At 36.6% G+C, this 25,663-nt stretch overlaps 1 protein-coding gene and 1 pseudogene across 6 annotated transcripts in view; one reads left to right on the plus strand and one right to left on the minus strand.

Moving 5' to 3' along the window:
• Positions 1-25,663, plus strand: part of CDC42BPA (CDC42 binding protein kinase alpha) — a 430,427-nt gene that overhangs the window by 86,876 nt on the left and 317,888 nt on the right. For all 6 annotated transcript variants that reach the window (XM_020982125.2, XM_020982131.2, XM_020982126.2 and 3 more), the window contains exon 2: positions 13,261-13,352. In XM_020982125.2, coding sequence (XP_020837784.1) covers positions 13,261-13,352 — 92 coding nt within the window. The remainder of the gene's footprint in view (positions 1-13,260; positions 13,353-25,663) is intronic.
• LOC110205423 (biogenesis of lysosome-related organelles complex 1 subunit 2 pseudogene) lies at positions 274-721 on the minus strand (annotated as a pseudogene).

Raw genomic sequence — 25,663 nt, forward strand, 5'->3', positions numbered from 1 at the left:
AACAGGTTATGAACGGGGTGGCGGGGAGGCCTCGGGGAAAGGAAAGAAAGGAGGAGACAGGGAGATGAGAGCCTCTCCTTTGTGTCTGCTCCCGAGGGGGTTGCTCCTGATTTCTGAGCCTTGGTCCAGGGCACACACACAATGAAGCACACGATAAGATGAGGTTCCAGGGGCTACAGGTTTAGGAAACATCAAGGGGTGGTCAAAGTTAAACATCCAACCAGAGGTAAGGGCTGGGATTCTCCTTGGATCAGCAGCACTGCTTCGTTTTAGAAACTGAAGTATAGTGATAAGTTCCATCCCACTTATTTCAGCTCTTAGGAAACATTCTTGTAAAGTCTTTGTGCTAATGAATTTTTTCATCGCCTCTCTAACTTCTTGTACTTTGCTTCTAGTTTCTTTGAATATGCATCCAACTTGTAAGCTGCCTGCTCCAGAGCTGCTACTTGCTCCTCAGTTAAAGTGATCTGATCCAGATAAGGCTGAAGTGCTGCATATTTCTGGTTTAAGTCCTTTAGGTTTCTACTTTTATTGCAGTATCTTTCATTTCTAGATGCTTCAAGCTAGTAAGTTTGTTCATATTTTCCACAAGTTTATAGTCTTCACTGGTGGCTGTCAGCTCGACGGTTAGGTACGTGGCCATTTTGGATAAAATGTCCTGGCATAGCCCCGTGATGTCCACCTCGGTGGCTTCCGTGGCCTCCTCGGCCGTCTCCACCATGGCATCGTCTAGGCCGGGGAAGGGAAGAAGGAGAAAGGATGGGGATGGGAGAGGGGAGGAGAAGGGAAGGGGGAGGCGAGGGGAAGGGGAAGAGATGGAAGGGGAGAAAAAGGGAAGGGTGAAGAGTCGGAGAAGGAGGTGAGGTCCCCCCTTGCTTTTTTTTTTTTTGCTTCAACCAAAGCATAATATATTCTTCTCTAGCCTTTTACCTTTATTCTGTGTGTATCCCTCTGTTTCAATGTGTTTCTTGTAAACAGGATATTGTAGGATTAGTTTTTAATCCACTCTACTATTCGATTTCCTGTTATGGAAGAGTTCATCCCATTCACATTCATAGTTATGGTTACTATCTGTGTCTTTTTCTCCATCCTATTTTCACCTGTTTATGATTTTTCTCTCTCCTTCCTCACTTTCCCTAGAGTTTTGCTTTCGACCACTGCCTCCCTCAGTCTGCCCTCCCTTCTATTAGCCCTCTCACTTTTCTTACCCTTTACCCTTACTACTTTTTTCATCCCTTCTATTTATCCCTTCCATTTTCTTTTCTCTTTCTCCTCCTATTTTCTATAGGGTAAGTTAGATTTCTATACCTGTGTTATTCCCCCTTTGAATCAAATCGGATAAGTGTAAGGTTCAAACAGTGCTGATCTCCCTCCCTTCTTTCCCTCCACCGTGATAGGTTTTTGTGCCTTTTCATGTGATGTAATTTACCCTTGTCTGCCTCCTTCTTTCCTCTTTTCCAGTGCAATTCCTTTTCACCACTTAGGCTTTTTATCATCACATCAAAGTAAACTTACACCCATGCCTTCTGTCTATGTGTACCTCTTTTAAGTGTCATAATAACAATATTGTTCTCAAGAGTTACCAGTATCATTTTCCCTTGTAGGGATGTAAATAATTTGCTTCTATTTATTTATTTTTGGTGAGGCATTTGGGGTTAAATGACTTGCCCAGAGTCACACAGTGAGTATTATGTGTCTGATGCTGGATTTGAACTCAAGTCCTTCTGACTCCAGGGCCTCCCCTCTATCCACTCCACCACCTAGCTGCCCCACAATTTTCTCTTATTAATAACATGATGTTTTTTTCCTTTCCTGTTTACCTTTTTATGCCTCTCTTGTGTTTTATATTTGAAGATCAAATTTTCTGTGGAGCTCTGGAAGGCTTGAAGTCCCCTATTTTGTTGAATGTCCATCTCCTATCCTGAAAGATTATGCTCAGTTTCTCTGGGTAGTTGATCCTTGCTTGTAATCCAGGCCCCTTTTCTTTATGGAATATGGTATTCTACGCCCTTTGATCTTTTAATGTAGAAGCTGCAAAGTCCTGTGTAATCCTGACTGGTTCCATGATATTTAAATTGTTTCTTTCTGGCTGCTTGCAGTATTTTCTCTTTGATCTGGTAATTTTGGAATTTGGCTACCATATTCCTTGGCGTTTTCAATTTGGGCTTTCTTTCTGGGAGTGATTGATGAATTCATTTGATGGCTATTTTATCCTCTGGTTCTAGTACCTTGGGGCAGTTTTTCTTGATGACTTCCTGAAAGATGCTGCCCACTCTTTTTTTCATTATAGTTTTTAGGTAAACCAATAATTTTAAAATTGTCTCTCCTGGATCCAGGTCAGTTGTTTCACCAGTGAGGTATTTTACGTTTTCTTCTATTTTTCATTCTTTTGTTTCTGTTTGATTCGTAATGTCTCATAGAGTCATTAACTTCCACTTGCCCAATTCTAATTTTTAACAAATTGTTTTCTTCTTTTAGAATTTGTACCTCCTTTTCCATTTGGCCAGTTCTATTTTTTAAGGAGTTGTTTTCTTCAGTGTACTTGGACTTGTTTTCTACAGCTAATTTTTGTCCTTCCTTTTCCAAGCTATTAATTGTCTTGCATACCTCTCATTTCTTTTCCAAACTTTTCTTCTACCTCTCTTATTTGACTTTTAAAATCCTTCCTGAGCTCTTCCAAGAAGGCTTTTTGGGCTGGAGACCAGTTAATATTCCCCTTTGAGGTTTTGGATGTGGGTATATTGACAGTGTTGTCCTCTTCTGAATTTGTGCCTTGATCTTCCCTGACCCCATAATAAGAATCTATGGTCATTGTCCATTTCTCCTTTTTGCTCATGGTTTTTGCCTAATTCCTGACTTTTAAAGAAAAAGTTGAGCTCTTCTGCTAGAGTGCAGGGGGCACTGACCCAAGCTTCTTTTGCTGGGAGCCCCAGACCTAGGCTTTGTGTGCTGGGGCCTCAGATGCTGGCAGTTAGAGGTTGTAGGGTTCTGGCAGCTTACCTGGTCTGGGCTGGGATCAGCAACACTGGAGCTGTTGGAGTGGGGGTGGGGAGTCTGGTCCCTGGGGAATGCCTGCTTACCTGGGCCTTGCACTTTCTTTGTCTCCTGATCACCTGTGCCTAGGATTCATTTCTTTGGCTCCTGCTCACCCGGGCCCTGCACAGGGATGTTTTGCTGCTCCAGGATGTCTGTCAGCCTAAAGCTTTCCCTCCTGGAATTGTGCTTCCTGGAATTGTGTTGAGGCACCAGGAGATTTGGCTGCTGGTGAAAGCCTTTAAAAATAGTGGTTTTCCAAGCTGGTGTCTGCTGGTTCCCCTGCCTGTACTGAGGTATTCAGGGTGCCCTGGTGTTGGCGCTTGCCTGCTCCACTACCCTGGGGCTCAGGATCTCCCCCTAGTATGCTGAGGTGGGACAGTCTTGCTGGGATGCCTCCTGTCCTGTACTGTTCCCCCTCCCCCAGGGCAAGAGGGGCCTTTCCCATTAATCCCCCAAGCTTCCTGGGCTGCAAGACTGCTACTCAGATCTTTCTGCTGGCTCAGCTGTTCCAGGGTTTTTCCTGGGGCATTATTTTCTGGGCTTTCAGAGGTCAATAAGGGAGGATGAGAGTGACTTACTCTGCCATCTTGGCTACTGGAAGCTACTTTTTGTGTCAAAAAAGATCTCGATTTTTAATATAGTGAAGAAAATAATTTGGTAACTACCTGTAGAAGTTAATTTACTTTAAAGCAATACAATTATGTGGTTTATTGTTAGCTAGGTGTCTGAAGAATTAAAACCTATATATTAATCATATTGGCTTTTCAACGAACTTAACTTCTTGTTACTTAAAAGTAGAAAATGAAGCAGTACCAATTCTAATGGAATTAAATCACTCTTAAGAGAAGTCTTTCATTGGCCTTCAAAAAAATTACCTCTTTAATTGATACCATAATCTCTAATTAATATATAAGTCTTTAGGTCATCTTTAATAATTATTTAAATTTTAAATGTGCCCTTTGTTTATTAACTCTTTTTGGAAAAAAAATGTTTCAGAGTGCTTTGTATTAGATTACAGTCCTAGCTAGCTAGTTGTATTGCCTTGGAGTAGTTATTTTACTAATATAGATATTTTTCTCATTATTAAGATGGAATTGAATTAAATGGTCTTAAAGAGTCTTTCTAGTTCTAACTTAAAATAATCCAAAATTCTGTTGAGAGGACAGCAAAACTTACTTAGGCATTGTGATGTTAACAGTCTGCGTTGCCTACAGTAGAAAGACCGTTGGATTTGGAATTAGATGACTTGGATTCAAACTCCAGCTCAGCTGCTTATCATCTATGTGACTTTGGGCAAGTCATTTAAGCTTCAGGTACCTCAACTGTACAATAAGTAGGTTAGGCTCATTATCTCTAGTTTTACTTTTCACTTATGATCCTGTGTTATGTTATGTCTGCTTTTGCAAAACTAGCCCTGCATAGATTTGTTTCTTCTTTCATGCCTGAAATTTAGGTAGCTCTGCCACAAGTTCAACAGCAATGCCTTGGGTATGTAGCTGTGTGAATTGTTTGGCCAGACTTTCTCTAGGGATAATGTAGAAAGTGAGAACTTTTCATTGAAATGAAAGCATAAATGGTAATCTCAAATTTTACATTAAAATATCACACACAGTTTATAACAATAATTAAAGAAACGAAAACCAGAGTATAGTTGGTTACTTCTCACACTACACTTTTACTGTTGACTACCCATGCTTAGTTAACATTAGTCATTCTCAAGGCTTAAGAACAATGACAGCCTTTATTTCATTTTGAGCAGTTTCCCTTAGAATTAGATGTTAACAGTTTAGGCTTAGCTTTAGCTCATCTCAGATTCCAGTGTTTAGGAGCTTCAGAGTCCTTTCAGGTACATCAAATACCCTCACTACCTATTTAGGTAACTTAGCACAGTGCATTAAAATTTTATCCTTAGTTCCGTTAACTTCCTTTTGTTTTTCTTCAAGCAGTCAACAGTATTTATTAAAAAACAGCATTTATTAAACACCTACTACCTTAAGGACAGCAAAGAAAAAATAAGTGCTTTTAGGGAGTTTACATTCTATCAGGGAGACATGTAACAAAAATAAGCATATTTGACACAGAAACAGGATAAACATTTTGAGCAAGAAGAACATAAGCTTTTGGGTGTGGTCTTCAGTAATAACTTCATGTAGAACGTGGTATTTGAGCAAAATTTTGTAGGAAACCAGGCATTCCAGGTGGCAGAGATAAATACCGTGTAGGTAGGGAACAGCCAGTTCAAAGATGAGACAGGAGAGGGAGTATTTTTTCTGAGAAATAGCAAGAGGAGAAGTGTGGCTAGAATGTAGTGTGTGTGAAGTTGACTAGTATATAATGTTTGAAAAGAAGGTTGGGCCCATTTTGTGATGAGAGAAAGAAAGGCAAGGAGGGAGGGCCTGGCGGCGATGCATCTTCCTTCCGTCCTGCTGGCCTGTTACATCTAGAAAGCCCAGGATTGGAGTTGAGCTCTATTTAGCTTGCATGGAATGGGAATCACTCACTAACTCTGTTCCTTTTGGAGAGATCAAGGACCACAGGGTCTTACCATATGCTTTGTCACTGCATCTTAATGTCCTCTGGACCTTACCATCTACCCTACCTCTATGCATTCCAGCCTCCTAGGCATTGATATCTTATCTCTTGATGGAATCTAAGGATTCCTGCTCTTTTCTTCAATTTATTTTCTACACAGGTTACAAGGTAATTTTCCTTAAAGTCCTCTTCCTTTTTTTGTTAAGTTTAATGTATTTCTATAGTCGATCAGGAAAATCATTGAGCACCTACTATGTACCAGGCACTGTGCTAAGCGTGGGGGATGCAAAGAAAGATAAAAGATGGTTCGTGCTCTCAAAGAGCTCACAGTCTAATGGAAAAGATAACTATGCAAATATATTGGATAATAAATTGGAAATAATTAATAGAGAGAAGGCACTAGAATTAAGAGGAATTGGTAAGGTCTTCCTGTAGAAAGTAGAATTTTAGCTAGAACTTGAAGGAAGCCAGTATGTGGAGAAGAGGAGGGAGATTATTTCTGGAATGTGAAAATGACCAGGGTCAGGATATGGAGTGCCTCGTTTGAACAGCAGCAAGGAGGCCACTGTCACTGAATTCACAAGCATGTGGGAGGGTGTAAGAAGACTAATAAAGGGGTCATGGAGCAGGTTATGAAGGACTCTGAATGCCAAACAAAGGATTTTATATGTAATCCTGGAGGTCATAGGAAGCCACTGGAGTTTACTAAGCAAGTGCAGTGACAGAGTTAGACCTACATTTTAGGAAGATAAGTTTGACAGTTGAGTTAGGATGAACTCGGTCGAGGGTAGGTTGTAGGCAGGGAGACCAATCAGTATTCTGCTGCAATAGTCCAAGCATGAGATGATGAAAGCCTTCAACAATGTTGTGGTAGTGTCAGAGGGGAGAATGGGGCATGTGAAAGAGATGTTATGAAGGTAAAATCGATGGGCCTTAGCAATAAAGGTGTGGTGTGAGATAGTGGTATGAGATAGTGAGGAACTGAAGATGACACATGGTTTGCAAACATTGATGACTGAGAGGATGGCAGCACTCTTGATAGTTATATTGACATTAGGAAGAGAGGAGGATTTTTTTGAGGGAAGATAATGAGTTCATTTTTGGATATGTTGAGTTTAAGATGAATTTTAGATGTATTTGGGACATCCAATTTAAGATGTCCAATAGGCAGTTGGCGATACAAGACTGGAAGTCAGCAGGGAGATTAGGTCTGAATAAGCAGATTTGAGAAGCATCAGCACAGAGATAACTGAATCCATAGGAGCTGATGAGATCAATACCAATTTCTCTGTGTGTATTATGCCATGCTTTGGCAGAACCTCAGTGTGAGGTTCATGTGATAACTGCTTCCCAGCACTCCTTCCTTGTATAATGTACTTGTGCATTGTGATTATTTGAGATATTATTATGTTCCATTACTCTTTATCCCACTTCTGTTCCTAGTGCATTACTTTTTCTCTCTTTTGAGGAACACCAAAATGTAACAAAACCACTCCCAGACCCTCAGTCTTGAGGCAGTTGGGGTTAAATGACTTGCCCAGTCACACAGCTAGGAAGTATTATGTGTCTGGGGCCGCATTTGAACTCAGGTCCTCATGACTCTAGGGCTGGTGCTCTATCCGTTGTACCATCTAGCTGCCCCTCCAGACCCTCAGTCTTATTTAACTTCCTCTATGACCTCTAATAACATTATCATCCCCTATTAGAATGTAATCATTTCATAATTGTATTTACCTTTTTATGTTTCTTTTAATTCCTTTTTATTTCAAACTTTTCTGCTCAATTCTGCCCTTTTCCTGAGGTATGCTTGCAAGCCTTGTATTTCATTGAAGATTCATTCCTGTCTAATCATCCGTGGGATTATGCTTAGTTTTACTGGGTGAATTATCCTTGATTATAAGCCCATATCTTTTTGCCTTTTAGATTATTGTGTTCCAGTCTCTCCACTCCTTTTATCTTGTGTGATCCTGACTGTATTGCCCTTTGGTACTTTAATTTTTTCTTTCTGGTACCTTTTTTCTTTGACCTAGAAGCTCTGGATTTTGGTTATTATGTTCTAGGGGAATTTTCATTTTGGGGCTTCTTAAAGGTGATGACCAGTAGATTCTATTTTCATTTTGCTCTCTTCTTTTAATATTTTTGCACAGTTTCCCCCCCTGATTTCTTGAGACACCATATCTGGGACCTTTTTAGGGTCATGGCTTTAAGGTAACCCTGTGATTCTTAAATTATCTCTCCTTGATCTCTATTCCAGGTCATTTGTTTTAGAGATGAAATTCTTTGCATTTTCTGTATTTTTTTAGTCTTTTGACTTTGTTTTTAAATTTTCTCTTAGTTTCTTGGAGTCATGAATTTCCATTCAGTCTATTCTAATTTTTAGGAAGTCTTGTTACTTGCTTAAGCTTTTGTACATCTTATATACACTAAGCTATTAATTCTTCCAGATCCTTCTTCTTTAGTTTTTATTTCTTTTCATATTTTTGCCTCTAAAATTCTCATTTCACTTATGATATAATTTAAACTCTTAAACTATAACTCTTCATTTCTTCAAGAAATTTTTGTTGAATTTGTGACTAAGCTGCATTTTTCATTGAGGTTTTTAAAAACTCTTAAATACTTATAGAATTATTCTTTTCTTCTGGATTTAGCTTTTGGTTATCTTATTTAATAGCGATTTTTCATTGTTTTTAAAATTTATTCATTTATCTGAATTGGGGATTTAGGGCAGGACTCTGGGCAATTTTGGCTTATTAAAGCCTTTTGTGCTCCTGCTATTAAATTCTTTGGGTGTTGAATGCTGTGTTCTTTAAGAATCTCAGGAAAAGCTTAGGGTGAGAATTTGCAAAATTTCATTATGTCCAAAATCGCTTCCTTTCTAGTCTAAGCTTAGTAGGGTTGGTTCCCAATTTGGATCTCAGCACCACAACTACAGGCTTGCCCTTGGATAGGGAACTTCCTTAGACAGTTGCTAGTCCTTGTCAGCTATCAAGGAAGGCTTTGCAGAAGAGCTGTAGGCACCTTCTTTCTTACCCCACCCCCTGTTCACAACAGATACTATAAATCACTCACCTCTGTCCTGAGACTGATCCCATTCTGGTGCCAGAGCAACAGAGCTGTAGATCCATGGCCATTTCAGGCCTTTGATCCTCCTTTGGGATGAGGGCTGTAGAGTTGCAGGCCCACTTCTGTCTCAGATTTTCTACCTTAGTCACCTGCTTGTGGGCAGTCTTCACTGTCTTGGGCTGGAATAGTGACTCACTGTGGTTTCTCATTTGATTTCCCACTTGGTCTGGTACTCTTCCTAGACCTTTTTTGGGTGGAGAATAGTTGTCTGAGAAAAGCTAGATTGTACTGTTTCCTCCTATGTTTCCATCTTAGCAGGTTTCCTTGGATGATCACTTGTCAGCAGTATTATGGAAGGGATAATTTTTTCAGGTACAGGTTAAGACTATGTTGCTTCTGAATTTCCTTTCAGATTTCTTTATCTCTAAACTGAAGGCGTTGGATTAGAATGTCTCCTAGCTCCTTTTCAGCTCTACTTTAGGTCTACGATTCTATAAACTTGAAGATACTATGATTGTATTATAATAAATACTCATTTTCATTCATAGCAGCCTTCCAGTCCATAAAAAATAACAAATCCCAGCTTCAGATTTTAGTTTATCATAAGCAATTTGTTTGCAATATCTTTTTTGGAGAACTTAAAATATCTGAACTTAGAGAAGAAAGTTTCTTTGTGAATTCACACAGGTGGTGATTGGAATACTTAGTATGGGAGAATTTGTCCAGCTGACATTGTTTAGCAGTAAGTAAACAGACTCAAGTTCATTGTCAGCAACAGGCAGCCGAGCTGATTGTCACTGAAGATAGCTGGAAGGGGAGCTGGAGCCATGTTTTCTTAAAGTGACAACCCAGGATGTGGGTGAGGCAGTTAACCTAGAACTCTAAGGAGAGCATTGGTGATTTCTCACCCCCCTTATATTCTATAGACAACTCTGAGCCTTGATTCTGTGGAGCTTCTCTTGGTTCAACTATTTAAAGCTTTCTGGAGAGTGGCTAATTTGTCAGCCATTGTTGGTATCCCCTGCTTAGCTCATTTGGAGAGGTGTTTGTACAGGTCAGGGCATAGACATATTTATGCACTCAGTGTAACAGCTAATTAGTACCTTTTTTTTTTTTATTACATTCTGTGTTTTTTGTGACTCCATAAACTTAGTGGAGGTGTGGAGGGCTCGAATCATATCCCTTCTCTCATATATTATAGGCTGCCTAGGCAAAATTTCCCTTCCCCTGCCATTAGCCACTTCATCTCTTCTGATCTGGACTTTTACTCTACTTCACATAGCCTTGATCTCATCACTCTCCCCTCACCCCCAACTCTGTAGTTCTTCTCTCAGACTATTTGTATAATCTCTTATTCTCCCCTCTCTTTTTGTATCTTACTCCCCTAAACTGGTTATTTGTCCTTGTTATGATATCCTGTCATACCACCCTTTCCCTGCTTTGCTAGCATGTCACCATCATCCTTTCTGTGTGGCCTCTTTTTATGATCTTGACCCTGTAATTAATCAGTTCAATTTTATGCCAAATTCCGTGCCTCCTTGTCTTTTCATCATTCATCCCTTCCAAACCTCAGCCCTAGCTTGCTCCTGTCATCTGCCTTCTCCACTTTTACTCAGGTGTTACTGAATGTCACTGGAAGAAGTCACACGATTTTGTTGACTAGGATGCTCAATAAATTTGTTATCCCATCTGGGCTCTCTCTGGGCTCAGAAATCCTTTCACTCTTCCCTGATTGACTCTCTATTGACACAGTGTCTGTTCCAAATCTTTTCTTCTTCTTTCTTCTCCAGTTAAAATGCTTCTTTCCTTCCAGCTGACTATCTACCTTCTTTACTGAGAAAATTCCAGCCATCTGTCTTCAGCTCCTTCTTCTCTCCAGTTTTATACCTGAAATCCCCTCAACATCAACCCCCCTTCCCCCAATTCAGAGAAATCTGAGATAAATATATAACTCGACGACTAAATTCCATTACCATATAATTAAAAAAAAAACACTTTTAAAGTACAGTTTGCCTGAATATCTAGTTTTAAAATGTGGCATTGTCAGCCTCAAATCTAGCTTGAGCTTCTCAGTTTAAAGAAATTTTGGAAATTAAAAATGTTTGCTATTGGAAGCTACAACTGTAAAAACCTGACAGACTCCCAATTTGTCTGATTATAATTAGTTATCAAGAGAATGGCGTTTTTATAATAGAATAAAATCTTGATAATAAAATAAATAGATTAAATTAAAAAAATTTTTAACATATGTTTTTAAAACTTTGGGTTACAAATTTTCTCCCTTCCTCCCTCCCCACCTACCCTCATTGAAAAGGCAAGCATCTCGATACAGGTTATAGATGTGTAGTCATGCAAAACACTTCCATAGTAGTCCAGTTGTGAAAAAAACCAGGTATATTTCCCTTCATCCTATCCTACCCCCCCCCCCATTCATTCTATTCTCTCTTTTGACCCTGTCCCTTCTCAGAAGTGGTTGCTTTTGATTATCCTCTCCCTCAATCTGTCCTCCCCTCTATCAACCCCCCTGCTCTCTTGTCCCCTTCCCCACTTATTTTCCTGTAGGGTAAGATATATTTCCATATCCCATTGTGTATGTTATTCCCTCCTTAAGCCAAATCCTATGAGAATAAGATTCACTCATTCCCTCTCACCTTCTCCCATTTCCCCTCCACTGTAAAAGGCTTTTCTTGTCTGTTTCATGTGAGATAATTTACCCCATTCTGCTTTTCCCTTTCTCCTTCTCCCAGTATAATCCTCTGTCACCCCTTAATTTTATTTTCCAGATATCACCCCTTCATCTTCAACTCACTCTGTGCTCTTTATCTATCTGTGTATACATACATATAATTTTTTTTCCCTCCCACTACGCTAATACTGACAGAGGACTTATGAGTTACAAATATCATCTTTCCCTGCAGGAATGTAAACAGTTCAACCTTAATAAGTCTCTTATGATTTCTCTTTCCTGTTCACTTCTTCCATGTTTCACTTGAGTCTTGTATTTGAAAGTCAAATTTTATATTCAACTCTGGTCTTTTCCTCAGGAATGCTTGAAAGTCCTCTATTTCATTGAATGACCATTTTTTCCCCTGAAGGATTATACTCAATTTTGTTGGGTAGTTGATTCTTGGTTGTAATCCTATCTCCTTTGCCCTCCGGAATATCATGCTCCATGCCCTCCTTAATGTAGAAGCTGCTAGATCTTGTGTTATCCTGATTGTGTTTCCACAATACTTGAATTGTTTCTTTCTGGCTGCTTGCAGTATTTTCTCCTTGACCTGGGAATTCTGGAATTTGGCTATAATATTCCTAGGAATTTTCCTTTGGGGATCTCTTTCAGAAGGTGATGGGTGGATTCTTTCACTTTCTATTTTGCCCTCTGGTTCTAAAATATCAGGGCAGTTTTCCTTGATAATTTCTTGAAAGATGATGTCTAGGCTCTTTTTTTGATCATGGCTTTCAGATAAGTCCAATAATTTTTAAATTCTTTCTCTTGGATCTATTTTCCAGGTCAGTTGTTTTTCCAATGAGGTAGTTGACATTGTTTTCTATTTTTTTCATTCTTTTGGATTTATTTTATAGTGTCTTGATTTCTCATGAAGTCAGTGGTTTCCAATTGCTCCATTCTAATTTTTAAGGAGTTATTTTCTTCAGTAAGCTTTTGGACTTCCTTTTCCATTTGGGCAATTTTTCTTTTTAGGGCGTTCTTCTGCTGTTTGGCTTTCTGGACCTCTTTTGCCATTTGGGTTAAGCTATTTTTTAAGGTGTTATTTTCTTCAGTATTTTTTGGGGTCTCAAGTAAATAGATTTTTAAAAATCCAATCAGTTTATTGCCTTAATACTGATTCTTGAGTAGGAGTTAATCATATGTGAAACCTCTGGGTTTTAAAATTGTTTTCTTGGTTTCTTGGCTGTTAATAGGAATAAACTGAAATATAGAATAAAAATTTTTAATGTTAGATTTCTTTCTATACCTGAAACTTATTAAGTTACCTCATAGAAAGTAATTAAATATCACAGAAATTTTAAAGAGTATTAAAAGTGTCACCATGATTTTTTTTATTCCAGATATTAGCCTCATATTTTATATATTTGGTTCATTCCTTATTCTCTTGTTGTTTGTCTTTAATTAGTAATGTGTGTTTTGTGTGCTAACAGAATAACTAAAAACATTTTTGTCATGTTACTAATAGTGATACAATATATTTTATCATTTAAAATTCAAATGAAATAGTTGAAATTACTTCATCTGTTTGAACTAGTTTTAGAAATCTTGTTTCTCTTTCTAGGACTAACACAAGAAATATATTAAAGTTGAAATGTGTACTATTAACATGGAGATACACTTATAATTTTATTACATAGTTACACTGAGTTGCAGAGATATTTGAAAGCATTTTAAGATGCTTGACTTTATGTTTTCTCCAAATGAATGAACTGAATAAAAAAATAAACTTTGGTTTTGGTTATTAAAATTATTTCCTCTTCAAATTTTAATGAGAATTTTTTAGGGTCTACTAATAAGTGTTTGAACTTTTAGCATATAATATAGATTTGTAAAAATTTTCACTGTATGTATAATTTTTCATCTTCTTTTGAAAAGTAATAGATGATATTCTTTTCTTCCAGCCAAACCATTCACTTCTAAAGTGAAACAGATGCGATTACATAAAGAAGACTTTGAAATATTAAAGGTGATTGGTAGAGGAGCTTTTGGGGAGGTAAGATATGAAGATTTTGTGGAATGTCTGTTAACTGTTTTTGGAAGTGACCTGTTTACTGTGTGTGGATAAATTAAATGTTTGCCATTTTATCATACATCTCAAAGTACAGGAATGAAGATTGGAAAGAAGTGATGACTTGAAAATTTTATCTTAATTTTAAATTTTAAATTACTTGTTTTAACAAAGGAAATTCCTCAAGGAATTCCTTGGCAAAGCATGGGAAGCTCATATGCTTACAGAATCTACTTTGTTGGCATAGAAATATGCTCCCTTGGCTGCCTTACTATCTACAGCAAACTTCACATGTTCAAAATTGAATTTGTCTTCTTTCCAAAACTTCAGCTTTCAGCTTTCTGATCCCTGTTACTGTGCACAACTTTCTTCTACTTTAAACCTGCCTAAAGCCTAAGCTGTCTTTTCATTTATCTTGCTATTGAGTCAATTGCCTAGCCACTTGTAATTTCTTATGGAATCTCTCGTGTATCCCATCTTGTCTTCTACGTTCAAAGCTGTAGCTAGGAAATTTTGGATCTTAGACAGGCAAGCACACACTTTGAGAGTGGAGAGAAGGCAGCACAAACTCCATGGGAAGGAAATGGAGATTCTAACATATAGCTTTGAAGATGCTAATGGAGAAACTACCATGAAGGTGAGTGGCTCATATTATCAAGCCACCTAGTAGCTTTCTCTTTTAACTATTTTTTTTCTAATTCTTTTGTTTCTGTGCTGTTCTATGAAAGCCATCTAAATATGGCAGTTTGGGGCAAATCCCCAGTTGTCACCTTGCTAATTATGGCTTTAAGTGCAACTGCTTTTACTGTAGTCCAGCTTCTCATGCTTCACTCCTCTCTCACTGTAACACCTTCCTAGCTGGCTTACCAGGATCCATGCTGAATCATTCCAGTCTGTTTGGAACAATTGTTAGATCATTCTTCTTTAAAGCAGCTTTTATAATTATCACTGTGTTGCTCATTAACCTTAATCTTTTGTTTCTGTGTCAATGCCTGATATTTAAAGGTCTCACTATTCCCTAATATGTGCCAAACTGTAGTTAGACCAGTATCTTATTGTTATCTAAATATACCATCTTTGTCCCTATGGGTAAGTTTGAATATTCTTTTTTTATCTTCTGCACGTGCAAATCTTACTCATTCACCAGTTTTCAACTTTTAACTCCATCTTTTTGAGGCTTCACTGACCACTCTAGCTTTTATTGTTCCCTCTCTTCTCTGAACTTTTTTGAAGCATATTAGTATCACATAATTTATCACTAACTATGATTTTACTGCTAGAAAAGACTTTAGACAGGATTCTGTTGTTTTAGGGATTCTTGACTTGAGGTCAAGAACTTAAAACAATTTTTTAGATAACTGTTTCAATACAACTCAATTTAAATTATGCATTTAAAAACTGTATCAGGGAAAGGATCCATAGGCTTTACCAGATTGCTGAAAGGTGACTTTTTGTGCCTAAGTCATGAAAAAGGTTAAAAATCTCTGATCTAATGTGATGGGGAAACTGGGGCCCAGTGAGAGTAAGTGATCTTACCCAAGGTCACAAAGCCAGTAAATAGCAGAGCTGTGATTTGGACCTAACTTTTTCCTTCCCCAGTTACAGATTTTTTTAAAAAAGTTATCTTGTCTTCAGTTTTTTACATTTGTCATAGTTATCCCAAGTATCTTTCTTCCTTTCTCTCCCAGAGAGCTATCCAATATAACAAAGAGTAGTTTTTTAAAGAGAAAAAAAAAATCAGCACAACTGTTGTTACATTTAAAAATTTAGAAAACGTGTGCAATGTATAGCATCTGTGTACCTCCCACCTCCAGGAATGGGTAGGTTGGGGGGGATGTCTCATATATCTTCATTCAGGTCATGCTTGATCTTTTTGTAAAGATTTATTTTGTATTCTGCAATTTTACTAAAGCTATTAATTGTTTCAATTAGTGTCTTTGCTGATTCCTTAGGACTTTCAAAGTAAACCATCATATCAGCAAACAGTGATTGTTTTATCACTTCTTTATTTATATTTAATTTTTTCCTTTTGTTTTATTATTGCTAGCATTTCCAGAATTATATCTGATAATAGTGGGGAAAGTGGGCATCCTTGCTTTATTCCTGTATTTGTTAGTAAAGCTTCTTGTATACCCATTACACAAGATATTTGCTTATGGTTTTAGATAGATGATTTTTTTGTGTTTTGTTTTTAGGCAATTGGTGTTAAGTGACTTCCCCAGGGTCACACAGCTAGTAAGTGTCAAGTGTTTGGTCTGAGGCCAGATTTGAACTCAGGTCCTCCTGACTTCAGGGCCGGTGCTCTATCCACTGTGCCACCTAGCTGCCCCCCAAGATAGATGATTTTTAATGTTTTTTTAAAAAGGTTCCTCTGTGCCTGTATTGAGTGAGAATCAGTTCATAGGTTTCAGGTGTTCTCCCCCTTCCCCCCCCCCCAGCCATCCTAGACCATGGAGAAAGCTGAAGTTGCTTTATCTTAGCGTATAATTTCGAATTTGGAGACCTTTTGAGATCAAATGTAGGGATCAAGGAAAATGTCTGGTTCTTCATCCGTTTGCTCATATGGCCCGGAATTGTGCTTGATCGTTATAATTTTGTTACCACATTCACTTTTGATTTTTTTAGTGTTTTTTTTCTATTTACGTTATTATAGTTATTGTGTTTATTGTTTTCTTGGCTTTGCTTACTTTACTATGCATCAGTTTATGTAGATACTTCTCTGTTTTCGTCATATGTATCATTTCTTGTAACATGGTAATATTCTATTACATTCTTGTTCCACAATTTTAAAAATCCAATCTATGAGCATCTAATTGTTTCTAATTCTTTGCTTTCAGAAAAAATGCTACTATAAATATTTTGGTGCATATGGGGGCTTTCTTATTGATAGCTTCCTTGGGGTATAATCCCAGTAATGAAATCTTTGGTTTAAAGGGCATGGACATTTTAGTCATTTTATTTGTGGAATTCCAAATTGCATGCCATAAGGCTTTTAGCTCTAATTTTTTCCAGATGTTTATTTATTTCCATATATTCCCTTTTGGTCATCTGTCTGCTAGATTTGTCCAGAACTCCAAGACAAATATTGAAGTGTCCTATCACTATTGTGTTACTCTCTATTTTCTCTTGTAGCTCTATTTAATGTTTCCTTTATGAATTTGAATATTAAGGCATTTGGAGTATGTGAGTGTATTACTAATATATTGCTTTGTTGTCTGTAGTTCCTTTCAGCATTATATAGTTTTCTTGTTTATTCCATTTTATTTTTGGATTGTTTTTCTTTTTTTCAGGCAAAATGATTACAACTCCTCCTTTTTCAGATTTTCTCAATACTTAATAAATTTTTTCCATCCTTTCAGTTTTATTTTATTTATGTCTTTTTTTTGTGTGTGTGTGTGTGTGAGGCAATTGGGGTTAAGTGACCTGGCCAGAGTCACACAGCTAGTGTCAAGTGTATGAGGTTGGATTTGAACTCAGGTCCTCCTGACTTCAAGACTCTATGCTCTATGCACTATGCCACCTAGCTGCCCCTATGTCTTTGTTTTTAAAATGTGTTTCTTGTAAGCAACATATTGTGAGGTTTTGCTTTATTCAATCTGTCACTCTTTTTCTTTTTTTAATAATATTTTTTCCCCAATTACATAACAGGACAATTTTTAGCATTCATTTTTACAAGATTTTGAGTTACAAATTTTTTCTCCCTCCCTTCCTCCTCTCTCCTCTTCTGAAAATGGTAGGCAGTTTGATATAGGTTATACATGTGCTATCATGTAAAACATTTCATATTAGTCATAGGTGTGAAAGAAGAAACAGATCAAAAGAGGATAAAAACATGAAAAAGAATAAAGCAAGTGAGAAAAATATGCTTTGATCTTTATTTGGAGTCCATCAGTTCTTTATCTTCATGTGGATAGCATTCTCCTTCATTAGTTCTTTGTACTTGTCTTAGATCATTGTTTATTGAGAAGGGCTTGCCATTCATACTTGTCACAGTGTTGCTGATACATTGTACAAAGTTTTCCTGGTTCTGCTCATTTCGCTTTGTATCAGTTCATACAAGTCTTTCTGAAATCTGCCTATTCCTCATTTCTTATTGTACAATAGTATTCCGTTACATTTGTGTACCACAGCTTGTTCAGCTATTCCCCAATTAATGAATATTGCCTCAATTTCCAATATTTTGCTACCATGAAAAGGGCAGCTATAAATATTTTTGCCCATATAAGTCCTTTTTCCTTATTTATGATCTCCTTGGAAAACAGACCTAGAAGTGGTATTGCTGGGTCAATGGATATGCACAGTTTGGTTGCCCATGAGGCATAGTTCTAAATTGCTCTCCAGAATGGCTGGATTAGTTCACAACTCCACCAGCAATGCATTAGTATTCCAGTTTTCCCATTTCCTCTCCAACATTTGTCATCTTCCTTTTTTGTCATATTAGCCAATCTGATAGGTGTAAGGTGATACCTCAGAGTTGTTTTAATTTGTATTTCTCTTATCAAAAGTGATTTAGAGAACTTCTTCATATGCCTATAGATAACTTTGATTTCTTCATCTGAAAACTGCCTGTTCATTTCCTTTGATTATTTATTAATTGGAGAATAGATTGTATTCTTATGAATTTGACTCGGTTCTCTATATATTTGACAGGTGAAGCCTTTATTAGAGAAACTTGCTGTAAATATTATTTCCCAGCTTTCTGTTTTCCCTCTAATATTGGTTGTTGCATCGGTTTTATTTGTACAAAAACCTTTTATTTTAATATAATCAAAATGATCTATTTTATATTTCATAGCGCTCTCTATTTATTGTTTGGTCATGGCCCTCACCATAGATCTGACAGGTAGACTGTTCCTAGCTCTTCTAATTTGCTTATGATGTCTCCCTTTATGTCTAAATCATGTACCCATTTTTGGTCTATACCTGGTTTGTGTTCTTATGTTTTCTAGTTTTCCCAGTAATTTTTGTCAAATAGTGAGTTCTAATCCCAGAAGCTAGGCTTTTTGGGTTTATCAAACAGTAGGTTACTCTTGTCATTGCCTACTGTGTTTTCTGTACCTAATTTATTCTAGTGATCCACCATTCTGTTTCTTAGCCAGTACCAGATAGATTGGGGTTTTTTTTTGTTTGTTTGTTTTTTGGTTGAATAAGATTTTTAAAAATAATTAATTTAGTTTTCAACATTCATTTCCATAAAATTTTGAGTTTTAAATTTTCTCTCCCTCTCTCTCTTTTCCCCTCTGCAAGACGGCGTACAATCTGATATAGGCTCTACTTATATGTTCATATATTAAGCATATTTTTCCATTAGACATGATGTAAAGAACAATTAGAAGTAATGGGAAGAACCATGAGAATGAAGCAATAAAACTAAACAACAAAGGAAAAGGAGAGCAAATAATGTACTTCCATCTGTGTTTCGATTTCATAGTTCTTTCTCTGGATGTGGATAGCATTTTCCATTGTGAGTCTTTTGGAGTTGTCTTAGATCCTTGCATTTCTGAGAAGAGCTAAGTCTATCAAAGTCAGTCATTGCACAGTGTGCCTATTATTGTGTACAGTGTTCTCCTTGTTTCGCTCACTTCACTCAGGATCAGTTCATATAAGTCTTTTCCAGGTTTTTCTGAAGTCTGCCTGCTCATCATTTCTTATAGCACAATAATATTCCATTACATTCTTATACCACAACTTGTTCAGCCATTTCCCAGTTGATGGACATCCCCTCAATTTCCAGTTCTTTGCCACCACACAAAGAGCTGCTATAAATATTTTTGGACATGTGGGTCCTTTTCCCATTTTTATGGTCTCTTTGGGATACAGACCTAAAGGGGTTATTATTGCTGGGTCAAAGGGTATGTACAATTATAGCCCTTTGGGCATAGTTCCAAATTACTCTCCAGAATGGTTGGATCAGTTCACAACTCCACTAGCAATGCATTAGTGTTCCAATTTTCCCACATCTTTTGCAACGTTTATCATTTTCCTGTTTTGTCATGCTTTCCAATCTGATAAGTGTGATGTGGCAGTACCAGATAGTTTTGATGATTACTGCTGTATAATATAGTTGGATATCTGATATTGCTAGGCTACCCTCCTTTGTATTTTTTTTGCATTAATTCCCTTGATGTTCTTGACCTTTTGTTCTTCCAGATGAATTTCGTTATTTTTTCTAGCTGTATCAACAATCATTTTTTATAGTTTGATTGCTATGGCACTGAATAAGTAAATTAATTTAGGCAGAATTGTCATTTTTATTATAATTGCTCAGCCTACCCATGAGCAACTGATATATTTTCAGTTGTTTAGATCTAACTTTATTTGTGTGAAAAGTGTCTTTTAATTGTGTTCATATAGTTCCTGGGTTTGTCTTGGCAGGTAGACTAACAAGTAGTTTTTATTGTTTACAGTTATTTTAAATGGAATTTATCTTTCTGTCTCTTACTGCTAGGCTTTGTTGGTCATTTAAAGAAATGCTGATAATTTGTGTGGGTTTATCTTATATCCTGTGCCTTTGCTGAGGTTGTTATTTCAAGGAGTTTTTTAGTTGGTTCTCTAGGGTTTGCCAAGTATACCGTCATATCATCTGCAAAGAGTGATAGCTTTATTTTTTCTTTGCCTATTCCAATTCCTTCTCTTATTGCTATAGCTAGCATTTCTAGTACTATATTGAATAATAGTGGTGATAATGGGCATCCTTGCTTCACCCATGACCTTATGGGAAAGCTTCTAGCTTTTCCCCATTACAGATAATGCTTGTTGAAGGTTTTTGATAGATACTGCTTATCATTTTAAGAAACACTCCCTTTATTCCTATGCTCTCTAGTGTTTTTAATTGGAACGGATGCTGTATTTTTTCAAAAACCTTTTCACCATCTATCAAGATAATATGATTTCTGTTGGTTTTGTTATTGATATGGTGAGCTATGTTGATTATTATGTTTTTCTAATATTGAACCAACCCTGCATTCCTGATATAACTCCTGTCTGGTCATAGTAAATAATCCTTGTGACATATTGCTGTAATTGCTTTGATAGTATTTTGTTCAAAATTTTTGCATTGATATTCATTAGGGAAATTGGTCTATAATTTTCTTTGTTTTGGCTCTTCCTAGTTTAGATATCAGCATAATATTTGTATTATTAAAGGACTTTGATTGGATTCCTTCACCTATTTTTTCCAAATGTTTTATATAGTATTTGAATGAATTGTTCTTTAAGTGTTTAGTAGAATTCATTCGTGAAGCCATCTGGCCCTGGGAATTTTTTCCTTAAGAGTTTATTAATGGTGCGTTTGGTTTCTTTTTCTAAGATGCAGTTATTTATGCCTTCTATTCTTGCTGTGTTAATATAGGTAAGTTATATTTTTGTAAATGTTCAGCAGGTTTGTGGAGATTGTCAGATTTGTTGCATATAATTAAGCAAAATATTTCTTAATGATTGCTTTAATTTATTCTTCATTGGTGGTCATTTCACCCTTTTCATTTTTGATACTGGATATTTGGTTTTCTTCTTTTTTTTTTTTAAATCAAATTAACCAGTGACTTATCTACCTTATTGGTCTTTTCATAAAACCACCTCCTAAATTTATTTGTTAGCTTAATAGCTTTTTTTTAATATTCAGTCTTATCAATCTCATTGATTTCCAGTATTTCCAATTTGGTACTCAATTGGGAATTTTTGATTTGTTCTTTTTCTAGTTTTTTTAGTTGCTTGCCCAATTCATTGATCTGTTCTTTTTCTGTTTTGTTGATGTAAGAATTTAGAGAAGTAAATTTTCCCGTAAATACTGTTTTGGCTTCATCCCATGAATTTTGGTATGTTGTCTCATTGTTGTCATTCTGTCTAATGAAATTATTGTCTGTCATTTGTTCTTTGATCTAGTTATTCTTTAGGATTAAATTATTTAGTTTCTAATTAATTTTTAATTTATCTTTCCAGCGCCCTTTCTTGAATGTAATTTTTATTGCATTATGATCTGAAAAGAATATATTTAATATTTCTGCCTTTCTATATTTGATTTTAAAGTTTTTATGCCCTATTATACACTCAGATTTTGTGTAAGTACCATATGCTGCTGAGGAAAAGATATATTCCTTTCTGTTCCTATTCAGTTTTCTTCAAACATCTGTCATATCTAACTTTTCTAATATTCTATTTACTTCCCTAGTTAATTTCTTGTTTATTGTTTGGTTGGATTTATCGAGTTCTGAGACAAGACAGTTGAGATCCCCCACTAGTATAGTTTTGCTGTCTAATTTTTCCTGTAACTCATTTAACTTCTTCTTTAGGAATTTGGATGCTATACCATTTGGTGCAGATGTTTAGTATTGATATTGCTTCATTGTTTATGGTACCTTTTAGCAAGATGTAGTTTCCTTTTCTATCTCTTTTAAGTAGGTCTAATTTTGCTTTTGCTTTGTCTGAGATCAATATTGCTACTGCTGTTTGTTTTTTTTTAACATCAGCTGAAGCATGATTGATTCTGCTTTAGCTTCATACCTTTACTCTCTTTTTATCTCTCTGCTTCAAGTGTGTTTCTTGTGGAACAACATTTTGTAGGATTCTGATTTTTTATCTACTCTGACATCTGCTTCCATTTTATGGGAGAGTTCATCCCATTCACATCCACAGTTATGATTACTAACTGTGTATTTCCTCCATCCTATTCTTTCTCTGGTTTGTCCTTTCACCCTTTCCCTACTTTACCAGTGTTTTGCTTCTGCCTACCACTTCCCTGAACTGCCTTCCCTTCTGTCAGTCCTCACCATTCCCCCCTTTACTTAATCTCCTCCCCTCCTACTTCCCTGTCAGGTAAGATAGATTTCTATATTCAACTGATTGTATATATTATTCTCTCTTTGAGCCAATACTGATGAGAGTAAGGTTCAAGAGATGCCAATTGCCTATCCTCCTATCTTCCCTTCCACTATAATAGATCTTTCACACCTCTTCATGTGGAATAACTTACCCCATTCTACCTCTCCTTTCCTTCTGCACCCATTGTACTCCTCTTTTTCATCTCTTTTTTTTGTCATTCCCTCAAATTCACCTTATACCTATACCTTCTGTCTATGTATATTCTTTCCAGCTATACTATTAATGATATAATTTTTAAGACTGAAAAAGTATCATCTTCCCATGTAGGGATATACTGCTTAGTACTCCATCTGGGCTTCCAGAAGTCCTACTGTTTTTCATTTAATCCATTCTCATTTGAAGTTGAGAGTTGAGTTTATATTTTTCTACTTTGGTTTCTAATATTGGTTTTTGTTTTTAAAATGTTAGTGATTGTATGATTCTCCCCCCCCCCCACTGTAAACACAATGGCTTTTTAATTTAGTTTAATCTTTTAAGATTGTTCTGTTCCTACTAGGAGCAACCAGATGGTGAAGTGGATACAGGGCCTGGCCTGGAGTCAGGAAAACTCATCTTCCCGAGTTCAGATCTGGCCTCTGACACTTAATAGTTGTGTAACACTAGGTAAATCACTTAAGTTGGAGAAGAAAATGTCAAACCACTCCAGCATCTTTGCCAAGAAAACCTTAAATGGGGTCAGAAAAATCAGATATGACTTAACAGCAGCAAAAACAACTATTCCTATTGGCTCTCTTCCCTTCACTTTAACATTCGTTACTTTTCTGTTTACTGTTTTCCCTTTCACCATTTATTGGGGAATAACTTGTATTATTATACATTTGATTCAGTTCACTATGGATTTTAGATATGAAGCCTTTATCAGAGACACTAGTTATAAAAATTCTTTCCCAATTTTCTGCTTCCCTCCTAATCTTGGTTACATTGGCTTTGTTTCTGCAAAAACTTTTCAATTTAATGTAACCAAAATGATCCATTTTGCATTTTATAATTTTCTCTGTTTCTTGTTTGGTCATAAATTCTTCTGTTCTTCATAGATTTGACAGGTAAACTATTCCTTGCTTTCCCATACTGTCAACCTTTATATCTAAATTGTGTACCCATTTTGACTTTATTTGGTATATGGTACAAGATGTTGGTCTGTGCCTAGTTTCTGCCATGCTATTTCCAAGTTTTCCCAGCAGTTTTTGTCAAATAATGAGTTCTTATCTCAGAAGCTGGAGTCTGGGTTTGTCAAACAATAGATTACTATAGTCATTGACTACTGTGTCTTATGTACCTAACCTATTCCAAGATACATCACTCTTTTAGTGCTTTTTCTTTAATGTCATTTCTGTTTAAGAAATCATATCAGTTTCTAATGTTGAACCATTTGCTTTTGCCCAGGACTTTGGTGTCATGAACTTTCTTTTCTGGACCTTTGGTAGATGTTATAGCATCTAAATCTATAATCTGTATCTACAATTTTCTTTGGCTATTGCTTTTGATGTACTCATTTGTGAACTCACGATTTAGTACAGGCTGTAAGAGCAAGATCATATAAGAGTTAAACTTTATCATTATTTCTTTATTGTCATTGCTTGTCTGTTGTCATTATTGTATAGCAATGATACCTGTAGCATTTGAACTATAGTAAATGTTGTGGGCATTTGAGAGGTGGTTTTAACAGTTAGATTGAAAATCTGCTTCTCTTTCTAACAATGTAGCCCATTGTTCTAAGGACAAATTGTAAAGCATTAAAAAATCCCCAATTGGCCATAATTCTTCTTTTTACATTAGATTTAGGCTCTTAGTCTTATTACTGCTTAAGGCACCCCTTGCCTCTCAGCTTCTTTTCTGTAGAAAATAAATCTAGCGTCTTTTGTTGTTCTGAATATAGTCATCTATGGGCTATTCTTGTCTTCTGTTTTGAATATCTTTTCTTTAGCTTTCAGTGAATATTGTTATTAGGTAGTTGGAACCCAGTTGCTATACTTTGAACCATTTGGTAACCCCCCAAAAAATAAACCCCCCCAAACAAACCACTATAATAAGAGATGAGTTATTCACTTGGCAAGAGTTAGCAATAAGCAATGAACAACCCATTGATGCTCCATTGGTATCCATACATTGTCAAGAAAAGGAGGAGAAGCCTTTCTCCTACTCTCCCAGCATTCTGAGTAGACCCTCATGCCAGAGTTTTGGGAAGATGTGGATAAGAGTGGAACCAGCGAGTGAGACATTGATGTCTGATTTTCATTTTTGGAGGGAGTACCCATATCAATGAGATCACAGATGAATTAAGCATTTATTAAGAACTTACTATATGCTGGTCACTGTGCCTCTTGCTGGGGATATAAATACAAAAGTAAAACTTTCCCTTTCTTCAAGGAACTTGAATTCTGCAAAGGTAATTTAATATGTACACATATGAATATGTACAAAACAAATTATTTGGGAGGTGGAGAGTAACAATTGAGGAAATCTAGAAAGGAGTCTTAAAGGAGGTAGAAGTTAAGCTGAGCTTAAATATCTTACTTGAAGGGGAGTCCCAAGAGGTAGAGGTGGGAAAGGAGAACATTTTATTTTTATTTTTCAAAAATTTTATTTTTAGGCAGTTGGGGGTTAAGTGACTTGCCCAGGGTCACACAGCTAGTAAGTGACAAGTATTTGGTCTGAGGCCAAATTTGAACTAAGGTCCTCCTGACTTCAGGGCTGGTGCTCTATCCACTGTACCACCTAGCTGCCCCAGAAAGGAGAACATTTTAGGAGTGGGAGGGGAGGGGGGATGACAGTCTATGCAAAGGCCTAGAGGAGAGAGCAGGAGGAGAGAAGTTATGTAAAAAGAATAACTAATGAGTAAGTTTGGTTGGAGCTTAGAAAATGTGAGGGGAGTATAATGTGTAACCAGCATAGAAAGATAGCCTGTAGTTAGAACATGAGGCTGAGTAGAGCAGTTTGTGTTTTATCCTAAGAGCAATAGAATTATTCTTGAGGGGAGTAACAATGTCAGACTGGTAGTTTAGGAATACTAATTTGGTAGGTATTTGGAGGTTAGATTAGAAAAGAAAGAAACTGGATGCAGGAAGACCAATTAGAAGCTTGGCACATCAGGTGAGAGATGAAATGGATCTATGGTGATTGTTATAAATAAAGAAGAGAAGAGATATGAAAGATGCTGAGTTGAAATCAACAAGACTTGGCACCTTATTGAATAGGGGTAACTATGGTGAATGAGAGTGAAGAACCAACTTGTGGATAATAAATCTAGGTGACTTGAAAAATGGTGGTGCTCTGAAAATACAGGGAAGTTGAGGATGTATGGATTAGGGAGAATGATTGTGAGTTCTGTTTTGGATGTGTTACATTTGGAATGTTTGTGAACCATCCATTGGAATAGCAAATAATTGAAAAATATCAGATTAGCAGTTAGAAAGATGCTT

The sequence above is a fragment of the Phascolarctos cinereus genome, unplaced genomic scaffold (genome assembly GCF_003287225.1).
Source record: "Phascolarctos cinereus isolate Bilbo 61053 unplaced genomic scaffold, phaCin_HiC Scaffold_5;HRSCAF=322, whole genome shotgun sequence".
NCBI classification, from domain to species: domain Eukaryota; kingdom Metazoa; phylum Chordata; class Mammalia; order Diprotodontia; family Phascolarctidae; genus Phascolarctos; species Phascolarctos cinereus.